The sequence below is a fragment of the Ranitomeya imitator genome, chromosome 4 (genome assembly GCF_032444005.1).
Source record: "Ranitomeya imitator isolate aRanImi1 chromosome 4, aRanImi1.pri, whole genome shotgun sequence".
Taxonomy (NCBI): domain Eukaryota; kingdom Metazoa; phylum Chordata; class Amphibia; order Anura; family Dendrobatidae; genus Ranitomeya; species Ranitomeya imitator.
In genome coordinates, this window is record NC_091285.1 from 97,930,511 (window position 1) to 97,957,055 (window position 26,545).

At 43.7% G+C, this 26,545-nt stretch overlaps 1 protein-coding gene across 4 annotated transcripts in view; it reads right to left on the minus strand.

The window, feature by feature from the left end:
* The window catches only part of KCNIP1 (potassium voltage-gated channel interacting protein 1), a 1,763,666-nt gene that overhangs the window by 288,280 nt on the left and 1,448,841 nt on the right, over nucleotides 1-26,545 (minus strand). Inside the window, exon 8 of one of the 4 annotated variants that reach the window (XM_069763877.1) lies at nucleotides 10,129-10,156. The exons of the other annotated variants lie outside the window; for them this stretch is intronic. Coding sequence (XP_069619978.1) covers nucleotides 10,129-10,156 — 28 coding nt within the window. The remainder of the gene's footprint in view (nucleotides 1-10,128; nucleotides 10,157-26,545) is intronic. 4 annotated transcript variants of the gene reach the window in all.

Genomic DNA, 26,545 nt, shown 5'->3' on the forward strand with positions numbered 1-26,545 from the left:
CACCACAAATAAACGAATCAGATCAATTATCACTGAACACTATTACAATCACATAGATGACTCGGAATTTAATAATGTATATACTTAATATTTCTTACATAATTTATAACAATACAATATAGCTTTAACATAGTGAGCCAAGTGGATTGTAGCATTGGTGATACTCTTTTGTTGAGCCTCAATGGTCCTTGAGTGATACCTAGTGGTGAGGAGTGTAAAGGACGGATCGCAAGGCGTGGTGTGAATAGAGTTTGTGGCTTAGATGTTCCAACAGTTTCATTCATTGGAATTTTTAATCGATCAAATTGTTTTCTAGTAGTGGAATTACCCACAACAGTGGAGGGCACATTTAATTCCATCATAGTTTGCACAAACGTATCCCAGCCTCGGGGTAAATTCCTGCTGGACATGGCATGACTCTGAGTTGTGTTACGTACCCAAACCAGCATGTTAGAGCCGGGAATTACAGTTCTTTTGTATATAAATTCACTTTTATCATTCCACAATGTAATATTTTAGTTCTGTAACTGTCTGCTTAGTAAAAATTCTACATTCTTTTTATATTGTGGATTTACATGACTTACAATTTCATTAACATCTGTATTTTTATCAGGTTCTGAATTCAATTGCTGATGATCAGATTCAGGAGTGCTAATATTCTTTAAAGTTGACAGTTCATCTGCATCATGTTTAGCATGAGCCAAGTATCTCTGTACTAGATCACTATATTTTTTAATTTTCACACCGTCTGGTATATCACAATGTTGTAAAATCTCAGCAATTCCACCATCAAGAAGTTGGATAACACTCTGGCGCAGTGTCTCTCAACTCCAGTCCTCAAGACCCCACAACAGGTCATGTTTTCAGGATTTCCTTAGTATTGCATAGGCAATGGAATTAATGCTTGAGCATGTGATGAAATTATCATCTGTGCAATACTAAGGAAATGACCTGTTGTGGGGTCTTGAGGACTGGAGTTGAGAAACACTGCTATGGCATATGTTGGTTCTAATAGGGAGTCTTAGTTTAATTCTGCTTGGGAACAAGATACATTTTCTTGGTATGTTCCATTAATTACCGCTGAGAAGTATTAGTAAATTTTTTTTCGTTCTTTCAGAGGAATTCGACCTATTAAGATATTTAAAGCAATTTCCCCATCACTGTAATTAAATCATGGCTGACATTGCACAAAATAGATTTTCTGACAGAAGGAGAAGCCTTCACCAGTGTTTTTAAGAAATCCCAGTTACGACATCTTTTCAAAACTATGTCCACAGTGCAGAATGTCTGATTTTGTGTAAATTCACTTTTTAGAAGGCTTTTTCTTTTGAACACACAGCTGGAAAAGCTGGAGGAAACAGACCCGTCCTCAAGTGAAGTTCCTCAGGGCTATCGGCTCTTAAGTCAAGCAAGAAATACCCATAAAGTTCTCGCGTAGCATCCTCAAAAGCACAACTTGTTTTTTTCCGGGTACATTTGTTGCGCTAGTGTTACAATTTGTAATTTATCTCTAGGGTTATTAAAAAGGATCATGTATTTCATGTTTAAATTTATTGTGCAACTTTTCTTTCCCTGATAAAATATGTTTTGCACGAGGAAGAAAATACTGAGATTTCTGTGATGTACATACGAATGCATGTGGCAGACCCTCCACAAATCTGATGCTGGGAAAAGAAAGAGTAATTTCGTCATATAGCTTTTGCCTACATAAATAAAACCAAACAATATTATTGGGTTTTTGTGGAAAATTTGTTTCAATATTATATAACAGCTGTTTTACAAAATAACTTTTTTCAGAATTAGACGGTCCTGCTAGAATGCATGAGAATGGGTGATGCAGACGGAGATCCTTCACAGTCCATAACTAATAACCAAAAGGGACGGTGTTAAAATCATCTAACAGTAGTCGTTTTGTGTAAACACACTTTTGTGTTTTACGTAATTGTCTTGTTTCAATGTCCCAGTATGTTATACCGTTGCTGCCGCCTCCCCAGTCAGCGTCTCTTTCTCCGCGCTCGCTCCCGGCCTCTGCTTCTCATGCGCGTGCACATACCAGTTACAGTGCTGCGCGTGTGCACTTCTGATCTTCTGTCTCCTCTATGGTCCTGGAGGACCAATACCCTGAGGTCGGTTCTCCTTATTGTCCTCTCTATGGTACTGGAGGTCTGTTACCTGGAAGTGCTACCCTGCCTGTAGGTATTTAAACTGCTTCCTGCCGTCCCTCTGTGCCTGGTTATCATTTGTTCCTTCAGGTGTTCCTGGCCGCTCTTAGGCCGGCGTCACACTAGCGAGTTTTACGGACGTATGAGCGCATAAAATAGGGCCGTAAAACACGCATTACACACGGCCCAATGATTCTCAATGAGTCAGGTCCTATCAGCCGTATATTACGCTTCTGTATTATACGGCTTTCTACGGCCGTACAAAATCGCAACATGCTGCGTTTGTCACTGTATTGCGCACAAAATACGCCAATGAAAGTCTATGGGGGCACGCAAAACACGGAATACATAGGGACCATGCGTGTGACTTGCAAGAAATACGCTACACTCTGGCAGGTGTCTGGAATTGTCCAAAGGCCTCAATCAGGAAGCTGAGACATGCTAATTAGCTGAAAAAGCCAGACAGTGAACCCAGAAGTCTGCTGCACGCCTCCACGGAGTGAGAATCAGCATGGCTACCATTATCAATGTGGACATGCTCATAATTTTGGTGCAAGAAAGGCCAGTAATTTGGGACCAGAGAGATCCCAACTATGCCAACAGGGTCCAAAAAGAGGCAGCATGGAGGAGTGTATGTGGGTCCCTATTCCCAAATTTTGAGCAGCAGCCACTTGAGGCACAAAGCCAAATAAGTAAGTACACTCATGCTTGTAATTTATTTTTCTTGTGAAACAGCAGTGTCTAACTCCTTTGAAGTATTATACATGAAATTGTTAATTAGTTCATAAATTAATTTAAAGAACACCAGTATGTACATGGTGCTGTACTTGATAAACGGATTAAATAAATGGTTTGTCCAGATGTCCATTACAGTGTTAAACAGCAAAATTACATTATGGGATAGAGGGTAGCAGACTCTGTCCTTGTGGCCTTACATACAAATTGTATTATTTGATCGCAATTACTAATAAATGTATTCCACAAATGCATATTCCTATGCTACACTAAAATCTGTGTATTCAATTACACTTTATGTGACCACTGTGCATAATGGGGTAATCAATTTGTTTATTGTATTTTGTTTCAGTGGGCGATGTGATGACAAGATGGCGTAGCATGCGTGATCAGTATAGGAGGGAGAGGCAGCAGCATGACAGGAGTGGGGCAGGCGCACGTCCTAAAAAACGAAAATATATATATTTTGACCATTTGACATTCTTAAATCCCAGCATGGATCTCAGACCGTAAGTACAAACCTCACAACACATTTGCAACGAATTTTTTTTTTGATATCTTTAAACATTTAAATAAATATTTTAATTACAGAACACAGTCTAACCTCACTGAGAGGGAGACAGGGTCGGATTCGGAGGTGGTCATAGACCCAGTTGGGGAAGGAGAAGAGGTGGCTGGCCCATCTTCTGAGCCGTCATGCTCCATCCCTACAGGAGTCTCGTCATCTGGCCATCCAGCACCAGCAGTACCAGGACAAGAAGATGCCCCACCATCAACACCAGCAGCAAAAGCAGCACAACCAAGCCAGGATGACCCTGCAAACAGCAGCAGCCCTACTGTTGCCCTGGAGCGCTCACCAAAGGCTGCAGTCATCTCACAGCGTGCTCGCCGCAGAAGAGAGCTACTCCAAAGTAGGAGAAATGTTGATGCTGGGGTGTTGAACTACCTGGCAAGGGTTCGTGAGGATGATGGTGAGGAGGGCTTTACGAGGAGCCTGGCCCGGTATTTACGACCCCTAGAGCATGAAGTGAGGCTTTGTGTGAGAGGGTGCATTCAGATCCTTATTGATGCATGCACCCCCCCCAAATAACCCATACCAGCTTATGGAGACTATAGAAAATTGGCAGCTGTCACAAAATCTCCTGCGGCTGCAAAGATGTTAACAGGTGCATGCTCAACAGGGATCTGAAGCACCCCCTCCACGTGAGCCTACACCTCAACCCCTACCCACACCCAACCCACCATGGCAACCTCAGTCCGATAAGGCAGGCTCTCACCAACCATCCCAATATGGCTACTTGTCCAGACCCAGTGCTGCAGGCTGGTCCCAACCTGGGTTTGGACGACATGGCCATATTGGGTTTGGATATGATTCCAGGCCATATTTTCCACAACATGAGGGATTTGCTCAAAATCCATATGGCCATTACCCAACTGGCCCACATGAGTCCAGGCAGAATGTTCCTCCAGCCCACACATCGTACACACAGGGTGAAGGACAATTGGGCCAACAAAGGCCACCTGATGAGGACCCTGATCTACCCCCATCTCCACCACCTATGTATCAAAATCTGTGATGTTTTTTTTTGTATTTTTGTGGACATATCCATGTGTTGTTTATGTTTGTGCTGACATAGCACTTTGTTCAGATGTTCTGGTTTTAGGCATATATTGCCGACAATTGAATATGCTTTAAAAAGCAAAAAAAAATTGAGTTTAAAAAAAAAGGAACCTCAAAAAGGCTTTTTAGTTCAGTAAAATTGTACATTTCAAAAGCCTAATTATGGTTGTTGTCCAATCATTCTTACATCACGCACACATGCTCTGCTCATAACCATATGTGAGTAAAGTCAATACTACACAAATGTTTTTTAGTTTCATATTAAAATTTTTGGGAAAAAATAACAAATATTTAGAAAGAAAAGAAAAAAAACAGGCAAAATTGTTTACTCTTGCCAGAGAGTTGCACCATGAGGAGAAACAAAATAATTGGTGAATACATCCCTAACTTTGAGGCCAGAAAGGGGACGCCGCGGAGGACGGACATATGGTGTAGGCATAATCACATTGCTCAACAGGTGTTCAGCAATGTCAGCTGAGGAACAATCATGTATGCGGGTATAATTGTGCAAAATAACACAGGCTTTTATGACTTCATTGACTGTAACCTCACTGAGCTGAATGGCAGACTGGAGAACACGCCATTTTGTGGCCAGAATCCCAAAGGTGCACTCCACCAGTCTCCGCGCCCTGGAAAGCCTCATATTAAAGATCCTCCGCCGGTGGTCCAGGTTGCGCCGGGGATAAGGCCTTATGACGTGCCTCGTCAGTTGGAATGCCTCATCTCCAACCAAAACAAAAAGCACTGCTTCCGCATTGGATCCTGGGAGTTGTTGTGGTGGTGGGAGGTGTAACTGGTTGTCACGTAGCCGATGACCCATTATGGACGAATTGAAGACCCTAGAGTCTCCAGTTCGCCAATAGGCCCCAATGTCTACAATTAAAAACCTGTAGTTACTGTCAGCAACAGCTAACAGAACTACAGAGAAAAACTGCTTATAATTGTAGAATTGGGAGCCAGAGTTCGGCGGCTTACGCACCCTGATGTTTCCCATCCACAGCTCCAATGCAGTTAGGGAAGTCACAAGTGTTCTGGAATCCACTGGCAATTTTTAGCCAATCCTCCTGTTTGAGCTCAGGCATAACAAGTTCCTGAAGTTTCTCCCATATTTGAAAACAGGTTGAACGAACAATGCCAGAAATTGTCGACCGCCCAATCAGAAACTCCAGGTGTCGTCCCACATACAACAAGCCTGTGGACAGGAAGCTGAAAGACAAATAAAGATAATATTAGGTATTTAACATGAGTACAAAGAAAACATGAAGAAGCACAAGTGCATAGTCTATTTACAAAAACATTATTTGCATACCAAAAAAACCAGTTCCCTTGGTTACTTTACTACAACATTAACCACAGTTTGGTTGATGTGCTTGTGCCATAATGTCCACATATAGTTGCTAAAACATGCTACAACTAGTGTTGAGCGATACCGTCCGATATTTGAAAGTATCGGTATCGGATGGTATCGGCCGATATCCGAAAAATATCGGATATCGCCGATACCGATATCTGATACCAATACAAGTCAATGGGACACAAATATCGGAAGGTATCCTCTATGGTTCCCAGGGTCTGAAGGAGAGGAAACTCTCCTTCAGGCCCTGGGATCCATATTCATGTGTAAAATAAAGAATAAAAATAAAAAATATTGATATACTTACCCTCAGACGCGCCCTGGTTGTAATCGCTGCAACCGCCATGATTCCCTTCCTAAGAATGAGGGCGTTAAGGACCTTCGATGACGTCGCGGCTTGTGATTGGTCGCGTGAGCGGTCATGTGACCAATCACAAGCCGCGACGTCATCGAAGGTCCTTCACGCGCTCATTCTTAGGAACGGAAGCATGGCCCTTGCAGCGGTTACAACCAGGACGCATCCGAGGGTAAGTATATCAATATTTTTTATTTTTATTCTTTATTTTACACATCAATTTTCATCCCGATACCGATTCCCGATATCGCAAAAATATCGGAACTCGGTATCGGTATTCTGATACCGCAAAATATCAGCCGATACCCGATACTTGCGGTATCGGAATGCTCAACACTAGCTACAACACAACACATAAAAAAAAATATCATCAACATACAGTATGTGAGAATGTTGAATACATACCGTAAGGTTAGGAGAAGACGCTCCTCAGCAGATATGGCTTTTCACATCCTTGTGTCCTGATAGGTGATACCTGGACGTAAGATCTCCAACAAGATATCAAAGGTACTGATGGTCATGCGACATTACAGATAGAACTTGTCAGGATGTGACCTCAAAGCTGTATAGAGCCTCTCAAAATGTCCTTAAAGCTACGTTCACACTAGCGTTATGCTAGTGTGCGTCGGGTTAGCATCGGGCGACGCAGCGGCGATGCACGCATCATGCGCCCCTATATTTAACATGGGGGATGCATGCGTTTTTGTTTGTTGCGTTGTGCGACGCATGCGTCTTTTTTGCCGCAAGCGTCGGACCAAGAAAACGCAACAAGTTGCATTTTTCTTGCGTCCGATTTTTGGCAAAAAACGACGCATGCGTCACAAAACGCAGCGTTTTTGCGTGCGTTTTGCCGCGTTTTTGCGTGCGTTGTGACGCAGCGGCGCACAACGCTAGTGTGAACGTAGCCTTACTGAGGCGATGGGTCAATAGAGGATGCACCCACAATCTTCGTCTCCTCCTTCGCGGATCAACATTCACCGGATATGGCTGCCCAAAGCAACGCGACAACAGCCAGTGAAACAACACCCGCTGAGTTGTGCTTAAAGACACATGGTCAGACATGTTTGTAAGGTACAACCAGCAAAGCCAAAATAAGCACAACAAATAAATGGTCAGATGGGAGGGTGCCACCTGTTGTGGAGGGCTTAAATAGTGTTGTTGCTGATGATTTGAATAATTTGCAGGCCAGAGAACTGTTAAATGTCCATTTTGTGACGTTGTGTGAAAAATTCGCACTACGGATGACATACGGATCACACACGCAACAGTACATGCGCAAAATACGCGACCATACCTAGGCAACGGATTCCCTACGGAACAATATTTCTGTGACATTTCGGCGTATTACGGGCGTATTATGGCCATAAAATGCGGACCGTATTGTCTTACGCCGAGTGTGACGCCGGCCTTAGTCTCTGTGACGTTCGTTTTCCCTCTGTCTTACTGCTGCAGTTTACCCATCAGTACTGTGTCTCTGCAGTTCCTGTCTTTCCTGGATCCTGCTAGCCTCTGTGTTTCCTCAGTTCCTTCGCCAGTCCCTGTACTGGTGCAGTTTACCCATCAGTCCTGTGTCTCTGCAGTACTCTCTATAGGACTGCACTTGGGAGTTATCTGAGTGCAGCCTGATTCTATAGCAGTACTCTGTGGTCCTACTATCCCCACCTCATCTTGGTCTTCTCCCATCCTGGTCCTCCAGCTTCCGTGGCGATAGTCCCTCACGGGCCTGCCCCTAACTCTCCCTGTATAGGGGAACGGTCTATCTGGTCAGCTCGTCCGTGAGGGGTTCGTCGTCGCAGTCTAGAGGTTCCACTTCCCGTTTTCCTCCTGTGAATCATCACACTCAGTATAGGACTGCACTTAGGTGACATCTGAGTGCAGCCTGATTCTTACAGCATAACAGTATAACCAGGCCATGGACCCCGCTGGTGTCTCTGCCACTCAAAAGGAGTTACTTTTTTTGCGGGAGAACCAGAATAGAATCATGTCTTTTCTCAAGAACATGGAGTCTCGTCTTGCGACGTTACAGTCTACCGACCCTGTTAACGCTACTCAGTTGGCGTCTCTTCAGCAAGAGTTAAGTCAACAACGGGACACTCAGTCCCATATTCTGAATTTTATGGCCTCTGTCGATAATCGACTTCTCTCTCTTCAGACTGCCGCTTCTGCTCCTGTACAGGCGTCCGCTCCACAGCCCTCACCCCGTGTTGCCAGGCCACCTCGGTATGGTGGGGAACCTAAATTATGTTGCGGGTTTCTCAACCAATGTCAACTACACTTTGAATTATCCCCGTTACTGTACCCAACTGACCGTGCTAAGGTGGCTTTTGTGGTGTCCCATTTGGAGGGCGAGGCTTTGGCTTGGGTGAACCCTCTTTGGGAGCGAGATGATCCTGTGGTTTCTCAACTTGCTCTCTTTTTAGACACCTTCCGCAAGGTGTTTGATGAACCTGGTCGTCTGGTATCCACTACTGAGTCCCTTTTCAACCTTTGTCAGGGGACCCTTTCTGTAGCTTAATATGCCATCCGTTGCCGGACGCTGTCCTCTGATTTAGGTTGGAATAATGAGGATTTGGTGGGAGCATTTTGGCGAGGTTTATCTTCCCATATTAAGGATGAGCTGGCAGGGTGGGAAACTCCTTCTACTTTAGATGACCTTATCTCTTTGGCGACTCGCATTGATTTGTGGTTGCAGGAGCGTTCTCGTGAGGTTGTCAGAGAGAGGAGACCTCCTCGTTTTTCGTCTGTTACACGTGGTACTTCTCTTTCACAAACCACTGCAGCTTCTTCCTCTTCTTCCCCTGAGCCTATACAGGTTGAGCGCCTCAAGCCTGCCGAACAACACCGAAAGGAGAGACTTGCACAGGGCTTATGAGTGTGAGCTGAGCGTAAGTGTGAACGGCGGTAAGTGTGACTTGTGATTCAGTGACTTTGGATTCAGGGAGTTTCCAAGGGAGGAATTACTGAATTGCTGTCTGTTTTTTATTAATACTTTGTATTTATTTTTTATTTCTTTTATTTAACTTTTCTGTCTGGTGCAATCCCCATTAGGAAAAGTGCTCCACTCTTGTTAATGCCATCCAGTGCACATCTTGCCACATGTATGCAATCCTTGAGCAGCCGGTCGAGGGTGCATACTGCTGTGCGAGATGTGAACACGTTGTGCATTTGGAAACCCAGATTCTGAATCTAAATGTGCAGCTGGCAACACTGAGATCCATAGACAATATGGAAAGGAGTCTTCTGCTCATAGAGCAGACGCTCAATGGGATAGATGAGAAGGGGGATGGTAGGATGGAGCTGCAGGACGATGAAGTAGCAAACTGGGTGACAGTTAGGAAGCGGGGTAGAGGGAAGAGTGCCAGGGAGGCTAGTCCTGATCTGGAACACCCCAATAAGTTTGCTAAGTTGGCAGATGAGGGGGGTGCCAGTACAGGGGTAGCACTGCTGCAGACAGGCATGTCCTCTGAAAGCCGGAGGAGTTGACTGCTCCAGTAAGGAGGGAAATAGGAGAGCAGGGCAGGCCAGACAGGTGCTGGTAGTGGGCGACTCAATTATTAGGGGAACAGATAGGGCAATCTGTCACAAAGACAGGGATCGTTGGACGGTGTGCTGCCTACCTGGCGCTCGAGTCCGATACATCGCTGATCGGGTGGACAGATTACTGGGAGGGGCTGGTGAGGACCCAGCGGCCATGGTGCACATTGGCACAAATGACAAAGTTAGAGGTAGGTGGAAGGTCCTTAAAGATGATTTCAGGGAATTAGGCCGCAAGCTGAAAGCAAGGACCTCCAATGTGGTATTTTCCGAAATACTGCCTGTACCACGTGCCACGCCAGAAAGGCAACGGGAGATTAGGGAGGTTAATAAGTGGCATACAAAAAAATAAAAAAAGCCAGCTCACCATTTCCAGCAGAGCGCGGAACCAAGTCCTGATGAGATGCAAAAAAACGAAAATGTTCCAGCTCCAAGTAGGTAAAATGGAAAAAGTTTAATAAGAAAATTTAAAAACATGATACTCCAATGCTCCATATAGACAACACCATGACCTGTGTGAGTACGGCAACGCGTTTCGACCGGAAAGGTCTTTGTCAAAGCACAACTACCAAGATTCCAATGGGAATAAATGGAATCCCTCTGCCAATCTGGCAGCTTCAAAGAGGTCACATGTTACAAGGTCCTATAGGACATAGTATATCAGAAAGGAATTAATTAATAAACAAAGAAAATACGAATTAAATACAAAAAACAACATATACAAATATGCAAATAATAACATAAATATAATACAGAAATATCATACAAAAATATCATGAAAAATATATCTCAGTAGTGAAACATGATTTCATTACGTTTGTTCAACCCATCGGGAAATCTAGTCCCTAGGTTAAAAATCCAGTATGCTTCACGTGTGAGTAAAGCTCTGCTGAGATCGCTGCCACGAGGAGGTTTTTTTACTTTTTCAATACCGGTAAATGTTGAAGAACTGGTGTTTCATGCATGCACATCTATAAAATGTTTTGCTGCAGAAGAAACATTACGATTAGTATTCCTAGTATTTGAAATATCATACAAATGTTCCTTAAAACGTGTCTTTAATTTTCTTGTAGTGCAACCTATATAAGATTTATGACAAAGGTTGCAATCAATTTTATAGACAACATATTTTGTATTGCTGTTGATAAAATCATGGATGTAAAAAGAATTGACATTATTGAAATCATGAAAAATTTTGGTGACAGCCATATGTTTGCACGTAGTGCAATTAACGGTACCGCATTTATAACTGCCCTTACAGTCCAGCCAAGTTCCTGATCTGCTAATATTCTGTGAGACAAATAAACTCAGAGATAGTATATTACCAAGAGTTGGTGCTCGTCTTGCCACAATATTACAACCTCCATCTAATATCCTAGCTGAAATGGGATCTTCATATAATATAGGTATTGATTTATTAATAATAGCTTTAATAGCATTAAATTGAGGACTGTATTGCAGGCACACAAATGGCTTGCTCGAAAATTACATAGTAACATAGTAACATAGTTAGTAAGGCCGAAAAAAGACATTTGTCCATCCAGTTCAGCCTATATTCCATCATAATAAATCCCCAGATCTACGTCCTTCTACAGAACCTAATTGTATGATACAATATTGTTCTGCTCCAGGAAGACATCCAGGCCTCTCTTGAACCCCTCGACTGAGTTCGCCATCACCACCTCCTCAGGCAAGCAATTCCAGATTCTCACTGCCCTAACAGTAAAGAATCCTCTTCCATGTTGGTGGAAAAACCTTCTCTCCTCCAGACGCAAAGAATGCCCCCTTGTGCCCGTCACCTTCCTTGGTATAAACAGATCCTCAGCGAGATATTTGTATTGTCCCCTTATATACTTATACATGGTTATTAGATCGCCCCTCAATTCTTTCTTTTGCTTGCGTGGTTTATAATCCCTTGAAGATGAAATAAGATCTCTTTGATTTTTATTTGAAACAATATTATAAGCTCGATTCAGCATCCAATTTGGATACCCCCTGTCATGAAATTTCTTGCAAGACCCAATTAAATCGTTATTAAGCTGGCCGTTGTTATTGCAATTTCGTTTGAGTCTAATAAATTCACCTACTGGAATTGATTTTATTGTGTGCCTAGGATGGCTACTATTAGCACGCAAAATTGTATTGCCAGAGATGGGTTTAGTATAAGTTCTGGTAGAAATAAATTGCTCAGGAATACCGGTCAACTCTAAATCAAGAAAATAAATAATAGATTTGTGATGAACAAAAGTAAGTTTTATATTGTAATTATTAGAATTAATATAATCAATAAACATCGGTATGGCAGATACATCGCCCGACCATACAATTATCGTATCGTCGATGTATCTGCCATACCAATTAATATATGAAGAAAAAGGATTAGTGGATGTAAACAAAACAAAATTATTCCCATGAAGCCATGACTAGATTAGCTAACGAAGATGAAAATTTAGCACCCATGGCTACACCAGTGTGCTGTAAATAATATTTACAATCAAAGGAGAAAAAATTATGTGTCAAAAGGAATTAAGTCACTTGCAAAATGTAATTAATTAAATCATATGAATAAGAACTGTAATGATCCAAATGAAATTGTTAAGCTTGTACAGCTGTATTATGTGGTATACATGTGTAGAGTGATGTAACATCACAACTGAGCCAACTAAATTCAGAAGACCATTTTTTGCATGATAAAGAACCCAATACGTCCTTAGTGTCCTTTATAAGACCCGGAATCCTGAGAACAAGGGGCTGTAATACAGAGTCAAGCCACTGACTCAAATGTTCATTAGTAGATCCGATGCTTGAAATTATAGGTCGCATAGGGGGAAAACCACTTTTCTTATGAGTCTTAGGAAGACCGTGTAATATAGGCATAACAGGATGCGGTACTTGTAAGAATTCGGCTTGTTTTTCTGAAAAAATGCCTAAAGAAACACCTTCCATGATTATACCATCTGCTTCCTTTTTGAATGAAACAGTGGGATCAGATAACAATTCCTGATCTATATTAACATCAGATAATAGCTCCAAAATGCCATTCTTATAATCTTCAGAATCCATAATGACAATTAAACCACTCTTGACACTCATTTTTATAACAATATCCCTCATGTTTTTAATATCTTCCATAGCTTGCCTGTGTTTACTGGATAAATTACCGTTTTTTTGTTAGTGGACACATCGTATTTTAAATTTTTAAGTTCACGTTCGATAATTTCTTGGAACTTATTCATGCAATCAGGTCTTGTATGGACTGGATAGAAGAAAGGATTTTTTGTTTTGAAATTATCAGAATGGTGGATCAAATAATCAGGCACTTCGTTGCTATGTTGCAGTTCTTGTAATGTTAAAGGGACACTGTCACCTGAATTTGGAGGGAACAATCTTCAGCCATGGAGGCGGGGTTTGGGGGTTTTTGATTCACCCTTTCCTTACCCGCTGGCTGCATGCTGGCTGCAATATTGGATTGAAGTTCATTCTCTGTCCTCCGTAGTACATGCCTGCGCAAGGTAATCTTGCCTTGCGCAGGCGTGTACGATGGAGGACAGAGAATGAACTTCAATCCAATATTGCAGCCAGCATGCAGCCAGCGGGTAAGGAAAGGGAGAATTAAAAACCCCAAAACCCCGCCTCCATGGCTGAAGATTGTTCCCTCCAAATTCAGGTGACAGTGTCCCTTTAAGAGGGAAATCTGTTAATGAAAATCCAAAGCCCTGAATTCATTGACTCGAATCTCCTCGGAATTGCTTTCAACAGAATTATCATCAGTTCAAAAATGTTTTTTGATGGTAAGGTTACGAACAAATTTATTCAAATCCAAAATAGTGGAAAATAAATTGAAATTATTATCAGGAACAAAATTAAGTCCATACGATAAAACCTCCAATTGTTCTTGTGAAAATGCCTTAGATGATAAATTTAATATGATGTCTGTATTGGTGATCAAGTAGTTTTCTTGCGGCGTGTTACCATGCCAGAACTGTTTTCGATGCTTGCGCCCACCGCGCCTTTTGCGTTTTTTGTCTTATTAAAGTGTTTGGCTGAACCACCATTGATAGATTCATTAGTAGAGGAATCAGACATACTGGGATTGTTATCACCAGAATCACCCTCATGTGAATTGAAACTCACATAACGTCTATTATGTTTTTTCCTATAATAGGTATTTCTTAAAGGGAAGGTGCCACCAGTTTACTTCTATTTTGTTTTTTTGTGAAATTAAGCATGAAATAGTAATTAAAATGTATTAATGCAATGTTTGCACTGTTTGCAAACATTTCTATATGAAAAATATTATATATTTTTCTACAAATATACATATTTACCACTAGGGGGAGAATTTTCCGTTTTAGACCTCAAGCAGCTATAGTAAGATTTAGCAGCTCTGCCCCAGGGATATTAGACCACCCAAAAGGGGAGGGAAATGGTGATGTCAGCAGTTACTGCCCCAACAGTAAGAATGAAGAGCAGAATCACAGGGCAGCACTAGGGTTGAGCGACTTTTAGTTTTTTAGGGTCGAGTCGGGTTTCGCGAAACCCGACTATCTCAAAAGTCGAGTCGAGTGGAATCGGCCGATTATCGCGAAAAGTCGGGGATCGACCGAAACACGAAACCCAATGCAAGTCAATGAGGGAGCATAGTCGGCAGTGAGTGGAGGCCAGGAAAACATGTACAGTGCCCATTTTAATGGCAAAAACATACATTCTTGTTACTGAAGCTTGTCAATCTTATTTTACCTTATAATAATAGTAAAGCATTGGAAATTGGGGGTCATTTGGCTAAAGTTGTGGGGGGTAGGGCTGGTTCAAGTATTTAGTGGGCCCAGGAAATCTGGACCACGTCACGGCATTGGAAAAGGGAGAGGTAAGTATTTCAACTTTGCAAGTGCTGTGATCCTGAGCAAGCAGGGGGGCCCACTCATTGGCATTGGCACTGGCACAGGGCCCCTCAAAGTACGGCGGTGTGTTTGCATGGCGGGGGCGCCTCCCACCGGCAGCGACACTTTTGCGTACTATGAGGGGCCCTGTGCCAGTGACGTCGCCAACGAGTATTCCTCCCCCCACCTGATGAAGGAACCTGCACCTTCATCTGCACCTTCCTCTTTGTCCCCGTGTAAGGTGGTATGGTATGCGGGAAGGGGAACTTGACTTTCAGCAGGGTCACAATCTTGCTGTGTAGCGTGCACGGGGAATGTTGCGTTATGGGTCAATGTACCAGCAGACTCATCTATCACTGGCTGGGCAATGGGCAGGATGAGGAGGAAACAGATATGGGCCCAAAGAATAAAGTGGGCTAAATGCAGTTCAAAATTGGTAACGGGACTAACCAGGGGGCATTGCTTTGTTCAGTGGAGGACAACTGGAATGAGAGGCTGACACAGAGAGTAGGCCCAAATCACTAAGTAGTCTAAATGCAGTTCAAAATTGGCAACAGTAGTAAACAGGCGGCACAGCTTTGTTCACAGGAGGAGAACAGAAAGGAGCGGCAGACACCGATAGAAAGCCCCAACCCAACTAGTAGGCCCACTGCAGTTTTAAAATTTAGATAGGCTGAAAACCAGATAATTGTAGGTCATTTTTTGTAAAGAGGACAGCTGTATTGAGTGGCGCAGCCAGACACTACAAGTAGGCCTTACACCACAAAGTTGGCTCGACGCAGGTTTAAAAAAGGTTACATGGGTACACCGTCTGCATTGGTGTGCTCAGTGGAGGACAATTGGAAGGAGGGACCGCAGAAAGACTTAGTAGGTGTAAAATAACAAAATAGGCTCTATGCAGCTTCGACTATGTGGCAACCTGGAGAACACCTTGGAGCGGCAGACACCGTCTCTACGACCCAGACCCAACTTGTAGGCCTAATGTAGTGTTGTTTCAACAACTACTTAACACGAGCATGAAGATTGAAGCTATGGAGAGGCAACCTGGAGAACACCTTGGAGCGGCAGACACCGTCTCTACGACCCAGACCCAAATTGTAGGCCTAATGTAGTGTTGTTTCAACAACTACTTAACACGAGCATGAAGATTGAAGCATGGAGAAGCAACCTGGAGAACACCTTGGAGCAAAGACACCGTCTCTACGACCCAGACCCAAATTGTAGGCCTAATGTAGTGTTGTTTCAACAACTACTTAACACGAGCATGAAGATTGAAGCTATGGAGAGGCAACCTGGAGAACACTTTGGAGCGGCAGACACCGTCTCTACGACCCAGACCCAACTTGTAGGACTAATGTAGTGTTGTTTCAACAACTACTTAACACGAGCATGAAGATTTAAGCTATGGAGAGGCAACCTGGAGAACACCTTGGAGCGGCAGACACCGTTAGTAGGCCCTACCGAAGTAGTAGCCCCAATGCAGTTTTCAAATTCCTATAGGCTGAAAACCAGACTATTGACGCTCAGCTTTTTTCAGAGGAGGACAGCTGTATTGAGTGGCGCAGACAGACACAGGTAGTAGGCCTTAAACAAAAAATTTGGCTCAATGCAGTTTAAAAAAGGTTCCAGGGGTACACGGGCAGCAGTGGTGTGGTCAGTGGAGGACTATTGGAAGGAGGGACCGCAGACAGGCTTAGTAGGCCTAACATAACAAAAGTAGGCTGTAGGCACTTTAAAAAAGGTTCCAGGGGTACACGGGCAGCAGTGGTGTGGTCAGTGGAGGACTATTGGAAGGAGGGACCGCAGACAGGCTTAGTAGGCCTAACATAACAAAAGTAGGCTGTAGGCACTTTAAAATAGGTTCCAGGGGTACACGGTCAGCAGTGGTGTGGTCAGTGGAGGACTATTGGAAGGAGGGACCGCAGACAGGCTTAGTAGGCCTAACATAACAAAAGTAGGCTGTAGGCACTTTAAAATAGGTTCCAGGGGTACACGGGCAGCAGTGATGTGGTCAGTGGAGGACTATTGAAAGGAGGGACCGCAGAAAGACTTAGTAGGTGTAAAATAACAAAATAGGCTCTATGCAGCTTCGACTATGTGGCAACCTGGAGAACACCTTGGAGCGGCAGACACCGTCCCTACGACCCAGACCCAACTTGTAGGCCTAATGTAGTGTTGTTTCAACAACTACTTAACACGAGCATGAAGATTGAAGCATGGAGAAGCAACCTGGAGAACACCTTGGAGCAAAGACACCGTCTCTACGACCCAGACCCAAATTGTAGGCCTAATGTAGTGTTGTTTCAACAACTACTTAACACGAGCATGAAGATTGAAGCTATGGAGAGGCAACCTGGAGAACACTTTGGAGCGGCAGACACCGTCTCTACGACCCAGACCCAACTTGTAGGACTAATGTAGTGTTGTTTCAACAACTACTTAACACGAGCATGAAGATTTAAGCTATGGAGAGGCAACCTGGAGAACACCTTGGAGCGGCAGACACCGTTAGTAGGCCCTACCGAAGTAGTAGCCCCAATGCAGTTTTCAAATTCCTATAGGCTGAAAACCAGACTATTGACGCTCAGCTTTTTTCAGAGGAGGACAGCTGTATTGAGTGGCGCAGACAGACACAGGTAGTAGGCCTTAAACAAAAAATTTGGCTCAATGCAGTTTAAAAAAGGTTCCAGGGGTACACGGGCAGCAGTGGTCTGGTCATTGGAGGACTATTGGAAGGAAGGACCGCAGACAGGTTTAGTAGGCCTAACATAACAAAAGTAGGCTGTAGGCACTTTAAAATAGGTTCCAGGGGTACACGGGCAGCAGTGGTGTGGTCAGTGGAGGACTATTGGAAGGAGGGACCGCAGACAGGCTTAGTAGGCCCAACATAACAAATGTAGGCTGTAGGCACTTTAAAATAGGTTCCAGGGGTACACGGGCAGCAGTGGTCTGGTTAGTGGAGGACTATTGGAAGGAGGGATCGCAGACAGGCTTAGTAGGCCTAACATAACAAAAGTAGGCTGTAGGCACTTTAAAATAGGTTCCAGGGGTACACGGGCAGCAGTGGTGTGGTCAGTGGAGGACTATTGGAAGGAGGGACCGCAGACAGGCTTAGTAGGCCTAACATGACAAAAATAGGCTGTAGGCACTTTAAAATAGGTTCCAGGGGTACACGGGCAGCAGTGGTCTGGTCAGTGGAGGACTATTGGAAGGATGGACCGCAGACAGGCTTAGTAGGCCTAACATAACAAAAGTAGGCTCTATGCACTTGGAATTATCTTGCAGGGGTACACAGGCAGCATTGGTGTTGTCAGTGGAGGCAGATTGTAAGGAGTGTCTGAGAGTTAGTACTCCCCAAAAATAAATAGATGTTAATGTCTCGCAATAGAACAAAACCAAAAAACAAAAGGGTGGCATACTTAGGTACAGGGGTGGGCTCCTCTGCTGAGTTTCAGACCTAGTAATTTGGCGCAAAGTATTTACTGGTGTAAATATAGGACACTGCCCCTGACTATTGTAAGTAGCATCATACATGTCAACACATTGGTATTGTCAGTGCCAGGCATTGAATGTCAGCGCATAGACTAAACATTAGTGGAGCTGTGAGAGATAATTTTGCAAATCGTAGAGCACTGTTTGAGCTGGGGGGGAGGAAACTGTGTTGTGGCTGGCGGTACAGGCCCAGGGCCCCTCATGTTACAACGGTGTGTCTGACGTTGGTTGCGCGCCACCACCGCCAGAGACACTTTATTGTACTATGAGGGACCCAGTTGCAGTGCCGTCGACCAAAAGCGTGCACACCCACCTCTTCAGACAAACGGCACTCTCATGGGTGCTTGCACCAAGTGGCGAGACCACGGCCCCGTGGGGGGAGTTTAGCCATTTAGGGAGGTGTAAACATGTCGTATGGTGGACAAACAGCTGCTGCAAATTACGAGATTGGAAAACTCAGTCAGAGCAGTCCACGAGCAAGACCTTTTCATTGGAAAGCTAGGTGTCAGCAGGGAAAGGTGGGGCAAAATAATTCGAAATCCAATAGTGGTTTATTTTAATGAAGGTTAGATCATCAACATTTTGGGTAGCCAGACGAGTCCTTTTTTCGGTTAATATTGAACCAGCAGCACTGAATACTCTTTCTGATAGCACACTAGCTGCTGGGCAAGCAAGCTCCTGCAATGCATATTCTGCCAATTCTGGCCAGGTGTGTAATTTGGATGCCCAGTAATCAAATGGGAATGATGGTTGAGGGAGAACATCGATAAGGGATGAAAAATAGTTAGTAACCATACTGGACAAATGTTGTCTCCTGTCACTTTGAATTGATGATGCAGTACCTGTCCTGTCTACGGTCATAGCAAAATCACTTCACAACTTGGTCAGAAAACACCTCTGTCCAATGCCACTTCTGATTTGTGCACCTCTAACACCTCTGGTCTGCTGCCCCCTGCAGCTCGTGTGAGAACGATCACCGGCGCTGTGTGCTGGGAATGCCTGAATCAAACGGTCAACAAGAGTTGATTGTTTGGTTGCTAATATTAGTTCCAAGTTCTCATGTGGCATAATATTTTGCAATTTGCCTTTATAGCGAGGATCAAGGAGGCAGGCCAACCAGTAATCGTCATCGTTCATCATTTTAGTAATGCGTGTGTCCCTTTTGAGGATACGTAAGGCATAATCCGCCATGTGGGCCAAAGTTCCAGTTGTCAAATCTGCGGTTATGCTGGGTTGCTGGGCAGTTTCAGGCAAATCTACGTCACTTGTGTCCCTCAAAAAACCAGAACCCGGCCTTGCCACGCCACCAATTTCAAGTGGCCCCGGAAAAGCTTCCTCATTAAATAAAATACTCATCCCCATCGTCCCCCTCGTCCTCCTCCTCTTCGCCCGCTACCTCGTCCTGTAGACTGCCCTGACTAGACAATGGCTGACTGTCATCAAGGCTTCCCTCTTCCTCTGCTGCAGACACCTGCTCCTTTATGTGCGTCAAACTTTGCATCAGCAGACGCATTAGGGGGATACTCATGCTTATTATGGCATTGTCTGCACTAACCAGCCGTGTGCATTCCTCAAAACACTGAAGGACTTGACACAGGTCTTGTACCTTCGACCACTGCACATCTGACAACTCCATGTCTGCCATCCTACTGCCTGCCCGTGTATGTGTATCCTCCCACAAATACATAACAGCCCGCCTCTGTTCGCACAGTCTCTGAAGCATGTGCAGTGTTGAGTTCTACCTTGTTGCAACGTCGATGATTAGGTGATGCTTGGGAAGATTCAAAGACCGCTGATAGGTCTGCAAACGGCTGGAGTGTATGGGCGAACGGCGGATATGCGAGCAAAGTCCGCACACTTTGAGGAGCAGGTCGGATAACCCTGGATAACTTTTCAGGAAGCACTGCACCACCAGGTTTAAGGTGTGAGCCAGGCAAGGAATGTGTTTCAGTTGGGAAAGGGCGATGGCAGCCATGAAATTCCTTCCGTTATCACTCACTATGTTGCCTGCCTCAAGATATACAGTGCCCAGCCACGACTGCGTTTCTTTCAGCAAGAACTCGGACAGAACTTCCGCGGTGTGTCTGTTGTCGCCCAAACACTTCATAGCCAATACAGCCTGCTGGCGCTTGGCAGTAGCTGCCCCATAATGTGACACCTGGTGTGCAACAGTGGCAGCTGCGGATGGAGTGGTTGTGCCACTGCGGTCTGTGGACGAGCTCTCGCTTCTGCAGGAGGATGAGGAGGAGGAGGAGGAGGGGGGGCCAACGCCTACAGCCAACTGTTTCCTAGACCGTGGGCTAGACAGAACTGTCCCAATATTGCTGTCCCCTGTGGACCCTGCATCCACCACATTCACCCAGTGTGACGTGATGGACACGTAACGTCCCTGGCCATGCCGACTGGTCCATGCATCTGTTGTCAGGTGCACCTTTGTACTCACAGATTGCCTGAGAGCATGGACGATGCGCTCTTTAACATGCTGGTGGAGGGCTGGGATGGCTTTTCTCGAAAAGAAGTGTCGACTGGGTAGCTCGTAGCGTGGTTCAGCGTAGTCCATCAGGGCTTTGAAAGCGTCGCTTTCAACTAACCGGTAGGGCATCATCTCTAACGAGATTAGTCTAGCTATGTGGGCGTTCAAACCCTGTGTACACGGATGCGAGGATGAGTACTTCCTTTTTCTAACGAGAGTCTTATGTAGGGTGAGCTGTACTGGAGAGCTGGAGATCGTGGAACTAGCGGGGGTGCCGGTGGACATGGCAGACTGAGAGACGGTTGGAGACGGTATTCTTGCCAGTGCCCTAGATGCAGTGTTTTCTACTGGTGATTCCCTGACCTTGACTGCTTTGGCCTGGCAACAAAACCTGCACAGATACTGCAGGTGGTGCGGAAAATGGTGGCCTTACAGTGACGGAAGGGATGTAGCGTTGCTGACTAGCTTCATTGGCCGAGGGTGCTACAACCTTAAGGGACGTTTGGTAGTTAGTCCAGGCTTGCAAATGCATGGTGGTTAAATGTCTATGCATGCAACTTGTATTTAGACTTTTCAGATTCTGACCTCTGCTTAAGGAAGTTGAACATTTTTGACAGATGACTTTGCGCTGATCAATTGGATGTTGTTTAAAAAAATGCCAGACTGCACTCTTTCTAGCATCGGATACCTTTTCAGGCATTGCAGACTGAGCTTCTTTAACCGGATGGCCACACTGTCCCCCAACTGGTTTTGGCTTTGCCACGCGTTTTGGGCCAGATACGGGCCCGGCAGATGGAACCTGTTGCGATGTTGATGCCTGCTGCGGCCCCTCCTCCTCCGCTTCAGAACTGCTGCCGCCTGCACCCTGTTCCCCCAATGGCTGCCAATCGGGGTCAACAACTGGGTCATCTATGACCTCCTCTTTTATCTCATGTGCTACTTCATCTGTGTTACCGTGTAAGCCGGTGGTATAGCGTTTGTGACGGGGCACCATAGTCTCATCAGGGTCTGATTCTGGATCAGTACACTGCGAGGGCAATGTGGTGGTCTGAGTCAAAGGAACAGCATAGTAATCTGGCTGTGGCTGTGCATCTGTGCACTCCATGTCCGATTCAACTTGTAATTATCTTGGCCTGTTAACTGTTTCACTTTCTAACCCAGGAACAGCATGTGTAAAGAGCTCCATGGAGTAACCCGTTGTGTCGCCTGACGCATCCTTCTCTGTTGTTGTTTTTGCTGAACAGGACAATGGAGCGACTTGTCCCTGAGCGTGAACATCCACTAACGACGCGCTGCTTTTACATTTACCAGTTTCAGAAGAGGAGGCAAAAGAGCTATAGGCTGAGTCAGCAAGGAAAGCCAAAACTTGCTCTTGCTGCTCTGGCTTTAAAAGAGGTTTTCCTTCTGGGTATTTATTATGATGGAATATAGGCTGAACTGGATGGACAAATGTCTTTTTTCGGCCTTACTAACTATGTTACTATGTTACTATGTTACTACTCCCAGAAAAGGGAGCGTTCAAGGCCTTGTGTAGCCAGATGACGAACCTGGCTCCACAGCTCGAGACTTAGGTGCTATATTGTTTTTCCCACGACCACCTGATGCTCCACCACCACTACCATCATTACCAGCTGGCAATGAACGCCCACGGCCACGACCTCTTCCACCAGACTTCTTCATTGTTTTAAAAACGTAACCAAAGTAACGGTATTTGTTACTGTAAAACAACTTACAAACTTCTGTAGGATTTAGATATCCCTTTATAGGTGGGTGAGACTGCAAGGAAAATCAGGCACAATGTTACACACTCGGTTTTCTGTGGCACAAAATGAGACAGATGCCACACACGCAGGACTGGCACTCAAGCACAAATGGCAATATTAATCTCCCACTATTTATTTGTTTTCAGGGAGAATTTAAACCCCCCCCAAAAAAAAAAACAGACACTAGGCTTTCTGTGGCCCACAATTTGAGAGAGATGGCACACACGACTGGCACAGAAGCACAAATGCCAATATTAATCTCCCACTATTTATTTTTTTTCAGGGAGAATTTAAAAACCCCAAAAAAAAAAATAAACAGACACTAGGCTTTCTCTGGCCCACAATTTGAGAGAGATGGCACACACGACTGGCACAGAAGCACAAATACCAATATTAATCTCCCACTATTCTTTGTTTTCAGGGAGAATTTTAAACCCCCCCAAAAAAAAAACAGACACTAGGCTTTCTGTGGCCCACAATTTGAGAGAGAGGGCACACATGACTGGCACAGAAGCACAAATGCCAATATTAATCTCCCACAATTTTTTTTTTATTTTTTCAGGTGAGAATTTGAAAAAAAAAAAAAAAACAGACACTAGGATTTCTGTGGCCCACAATTTGAGAGAGATGGCACACACGACTGGCACAGAAGCACAAATGCCAATATTAATCTCCCACTATTTATTTGTTTTCAGGGAGAATTTAAAAACCAAAAAAAAAAAAAAAAACACACACTAGGCTTTCTGTGGCCCACAATTTGAGAGAGATGGCACACACGACTGGCACAGAAGCACAAATGCCAATATTAATCTCCCACTATTTATTTGTTTTCAGGGAGAATTTTAAAACACCCCCCAAAAAAACAGACACTAGGCTTTCTGTGGCCCACAATTTGAGAGAGATGGCACACACGACTGGCACAGAAACACAAATGCCAATATTAATCTCCCACTATTTATTTGTTTTCAGGGAGAATTTTAACCCCCCCCCAAAAAAAAAAAAAAACAGACACTAGGCTTTCTGTGGCCCACAATTTGAGAGAGATGGCACACACGACTGGCACAGAAGCACAAATGCCAATATTAATCTCCCACTATTTATTTGTTTTTAGGGAGAATTTAAAAACCAAAAAAAAAAAAAAAAACAGACACTAGGCTTTCTGTGGCCCACAATTTGAGAGAGATAGCACACACGACTGGCACAGAAGCACAAATGCCAATATTAATCTCCCACAATATTTTTTTATTTTTTCAGGGAGAATTTTAAAACCAAAAAAAAAAAAAAAACAGACACTAAGGCTTTCTGTGGCCCACAATTTGAGAGAGATGGCACACACGACTGGCACAGAAGCACAAATGCCAATATTAATCTCCCACTATTTATTTGTTTTCAGGGAGAATTTTAAACCCCCCCCCCCAAAAAAAAAAACAGACACTAGGCTTTCTGTTGCTCACAATTTGAGAGAGATGGCACACACGACTGGCACAGAAGCACAAATGCCAATATTAATCTCCCACTATTTATCTTTTTTCTGGGAGAATTTAAAAACCAAAAAAAAAAAAAAAACAGACACTAGGCTTTCTCTGGCCCACAATTTGAGAGAGATGGCACACACGACTGGCACAGGAGCACAAATACCAATATTAATCTCCCACTATTTATTTGTTTTCAGGGAGAATTTAAACCCCCCCCAAAAAAAAAAACAGACACTAGGCTTTCTGTGGCCCACAATTTGAGAGAGATGGCACACACGACTGGCACAGAAGCACAAATGCCAATATTAATCTCCCACTATTTATTTTTTTTCAGGGAGAATTTAAAAACCCAAAAAAAAAAAAAAACCACACACTAGGCTTTCTGTGGCCCACAATTTGAGAGAGATGGCACACACGACTGGCACAGAAGCACAAATGCCAATATTAATCTCCCACTATTTATTTGTTTTCAGGGAGAATTTTAAAACTCCCTCCAAAAAAACAGACACTAGGCTTTCTGTGGCCCACAATTTGAGAGAGATGGCACACACGACTGGCACAGAAACACAAATGCCAATATTAATCTCCCACTATATATTTGTTTTCAGGGAGAATTTTAACCCCCCCCAAAAAAAAAAAAAACAGACACTAGGCTTTCTGTGGCCCACAATTTGAGAGAGATGGCACACACGACTGGCACAGAAGCACTAATGCCAATATTAATCTCCCACTATTTATTTGTTTTTAGGGAGAATTTAAAAACCAAAAAAAAAAAAAAAAACAGACACTAGGCTTTCTGTGGCCCACAATTTGAGAGAGATAGCACACATGACTGGCACAGAAGCACAAATGCCAATATTAATCTCCCACAATATTTTTTTATTTTTTCAGGGAGAATTTTAAAACCAAAAGAAAAAAAAACAGACACTAAGGCTTTCTGTGGCCCACAATTTGAGAGAGATGGCACACACGACTGGCACAGAAGCACAAATGCCAATATTAATCTCCCACTATTTATTTGTTTTCAGGGAGAATTTTAAACCCCCCCCCAAAAAAAAAACAGACACTAGGCTTTCTGTTGCCCACAATTTTAGAGAGATGGCACACACGACTGGCACAGAAGCACAAATGCCAATATTAATCTCCCACAATATTTTTTTAATTTTTTAAGGGAGAATTTTAAAAAAAAAAAAAAAAAAACAGACACTAAGGCTTTCTGTGGCCCACAATTTGAGAGAGATGGCACACACGACTGGCACAGAAGCACAAATGCCAATATTAATCTCCCACTATTTATTTTTTTTCAGGGAGAATTTTAAACCCCCCACCAAAAAAAAAAAACAGACACTAGGCTTTCTGTGGCCCACAATTTGAGAGAGATGGCACACACGACTGGCACAGAAGCACAAATGCCAATATTAATCTCCCACTATTTATTTGTTTTCAGGGAGAATTTTAACCCCCCCCAAAAAAAAAAAAACAGACACTAGGCTTTCTGTGGCACACAATTTGAGAGAAACGGCACACACGACTGGCACAGAAGCACAAATCCCAATATTAATCTCCCACTAATTATTTGTTTTCAGGGAGAATTTTAAACCCCCCCCCAAAAAAAAAACAGACACTAGGCTATCTGTGGCCCACAATTTGAGAGAGATGGCACACACGACTGGCACAGAAGCACAAATGCCAATATTAATCTTCCACAATTTTTTTTAATTTTTTCAGGGAGAATTTAAAAACCCAAAAAAAACAAAAAAACAGACACTAGGCTTTCTGTTGTCCACAATTTCAGAGAGATGGCACACACGACTGGCACAGAAGCACAAATGTCAATATTAATCTCCCACTATTTATTTGTTTTCAGGGTGAATTTTAAACCTCCCCCCCCAAAAAAACAAACAAACAGACACTAGGCTTTCTGTGGCCCACAATTTGAGAGAGATGGCACACACAACTGGCACAGAAGCACAAATGCCAATATTAATCTCCCACTATTTATTTGTTTTCAGGGTGAATTTTAAACCCCCCACCACCAAAAAAAAACAGACACTAGGCTTTCTGTGGCCCACAATTTGAGAGAGATGGCACACACGACTGGCACAGAAGCACAAATGCCAATATTAATCTCCCACTATTTATTTGTTTTCTGGGAGAATTTTAACCCCCCCCAAAAAAAAAAAAACAGACACTAGGCTTTCTGTGGCCCACAATTTGAGATAGATGGCACACACGACTGGCACAGAAGCACAAATGCCAAAATTAATCTCCCACTATTTATTTTTTTTCAGGGAGAATTTAAAAACCAAAAAAAAAAAAACAGATACTAGGCTTTCTGTGGCCCACAATTTGAGAGAGATGGCACACACAACTGGCACAGAAGCACAAATGCCAATATTAATCTCCCTCTATTTATTTTTTTTCAGGGAGAAGTTAAAAACCAAAAAAAAAAAAATAGCCACTAGGCTTTCTGTGGCCCACAATTTGAGAGAGATGGCACACACGACTGGCACAGAAGCACAAATGCCAATATAAATCTCCCAGTATTTTTTTGTTTTGAGGGAGAATTTTAAACAACCCACCAAAAAAAAAACAGACACTAGGCTTTCTGTGGCCCACAATTTGAGAGAGATGGCACACACGACTGGCACAGAAGCACAAATGCCAATATTAATCTCCCTCTATTTATTTTTTTTCAGGG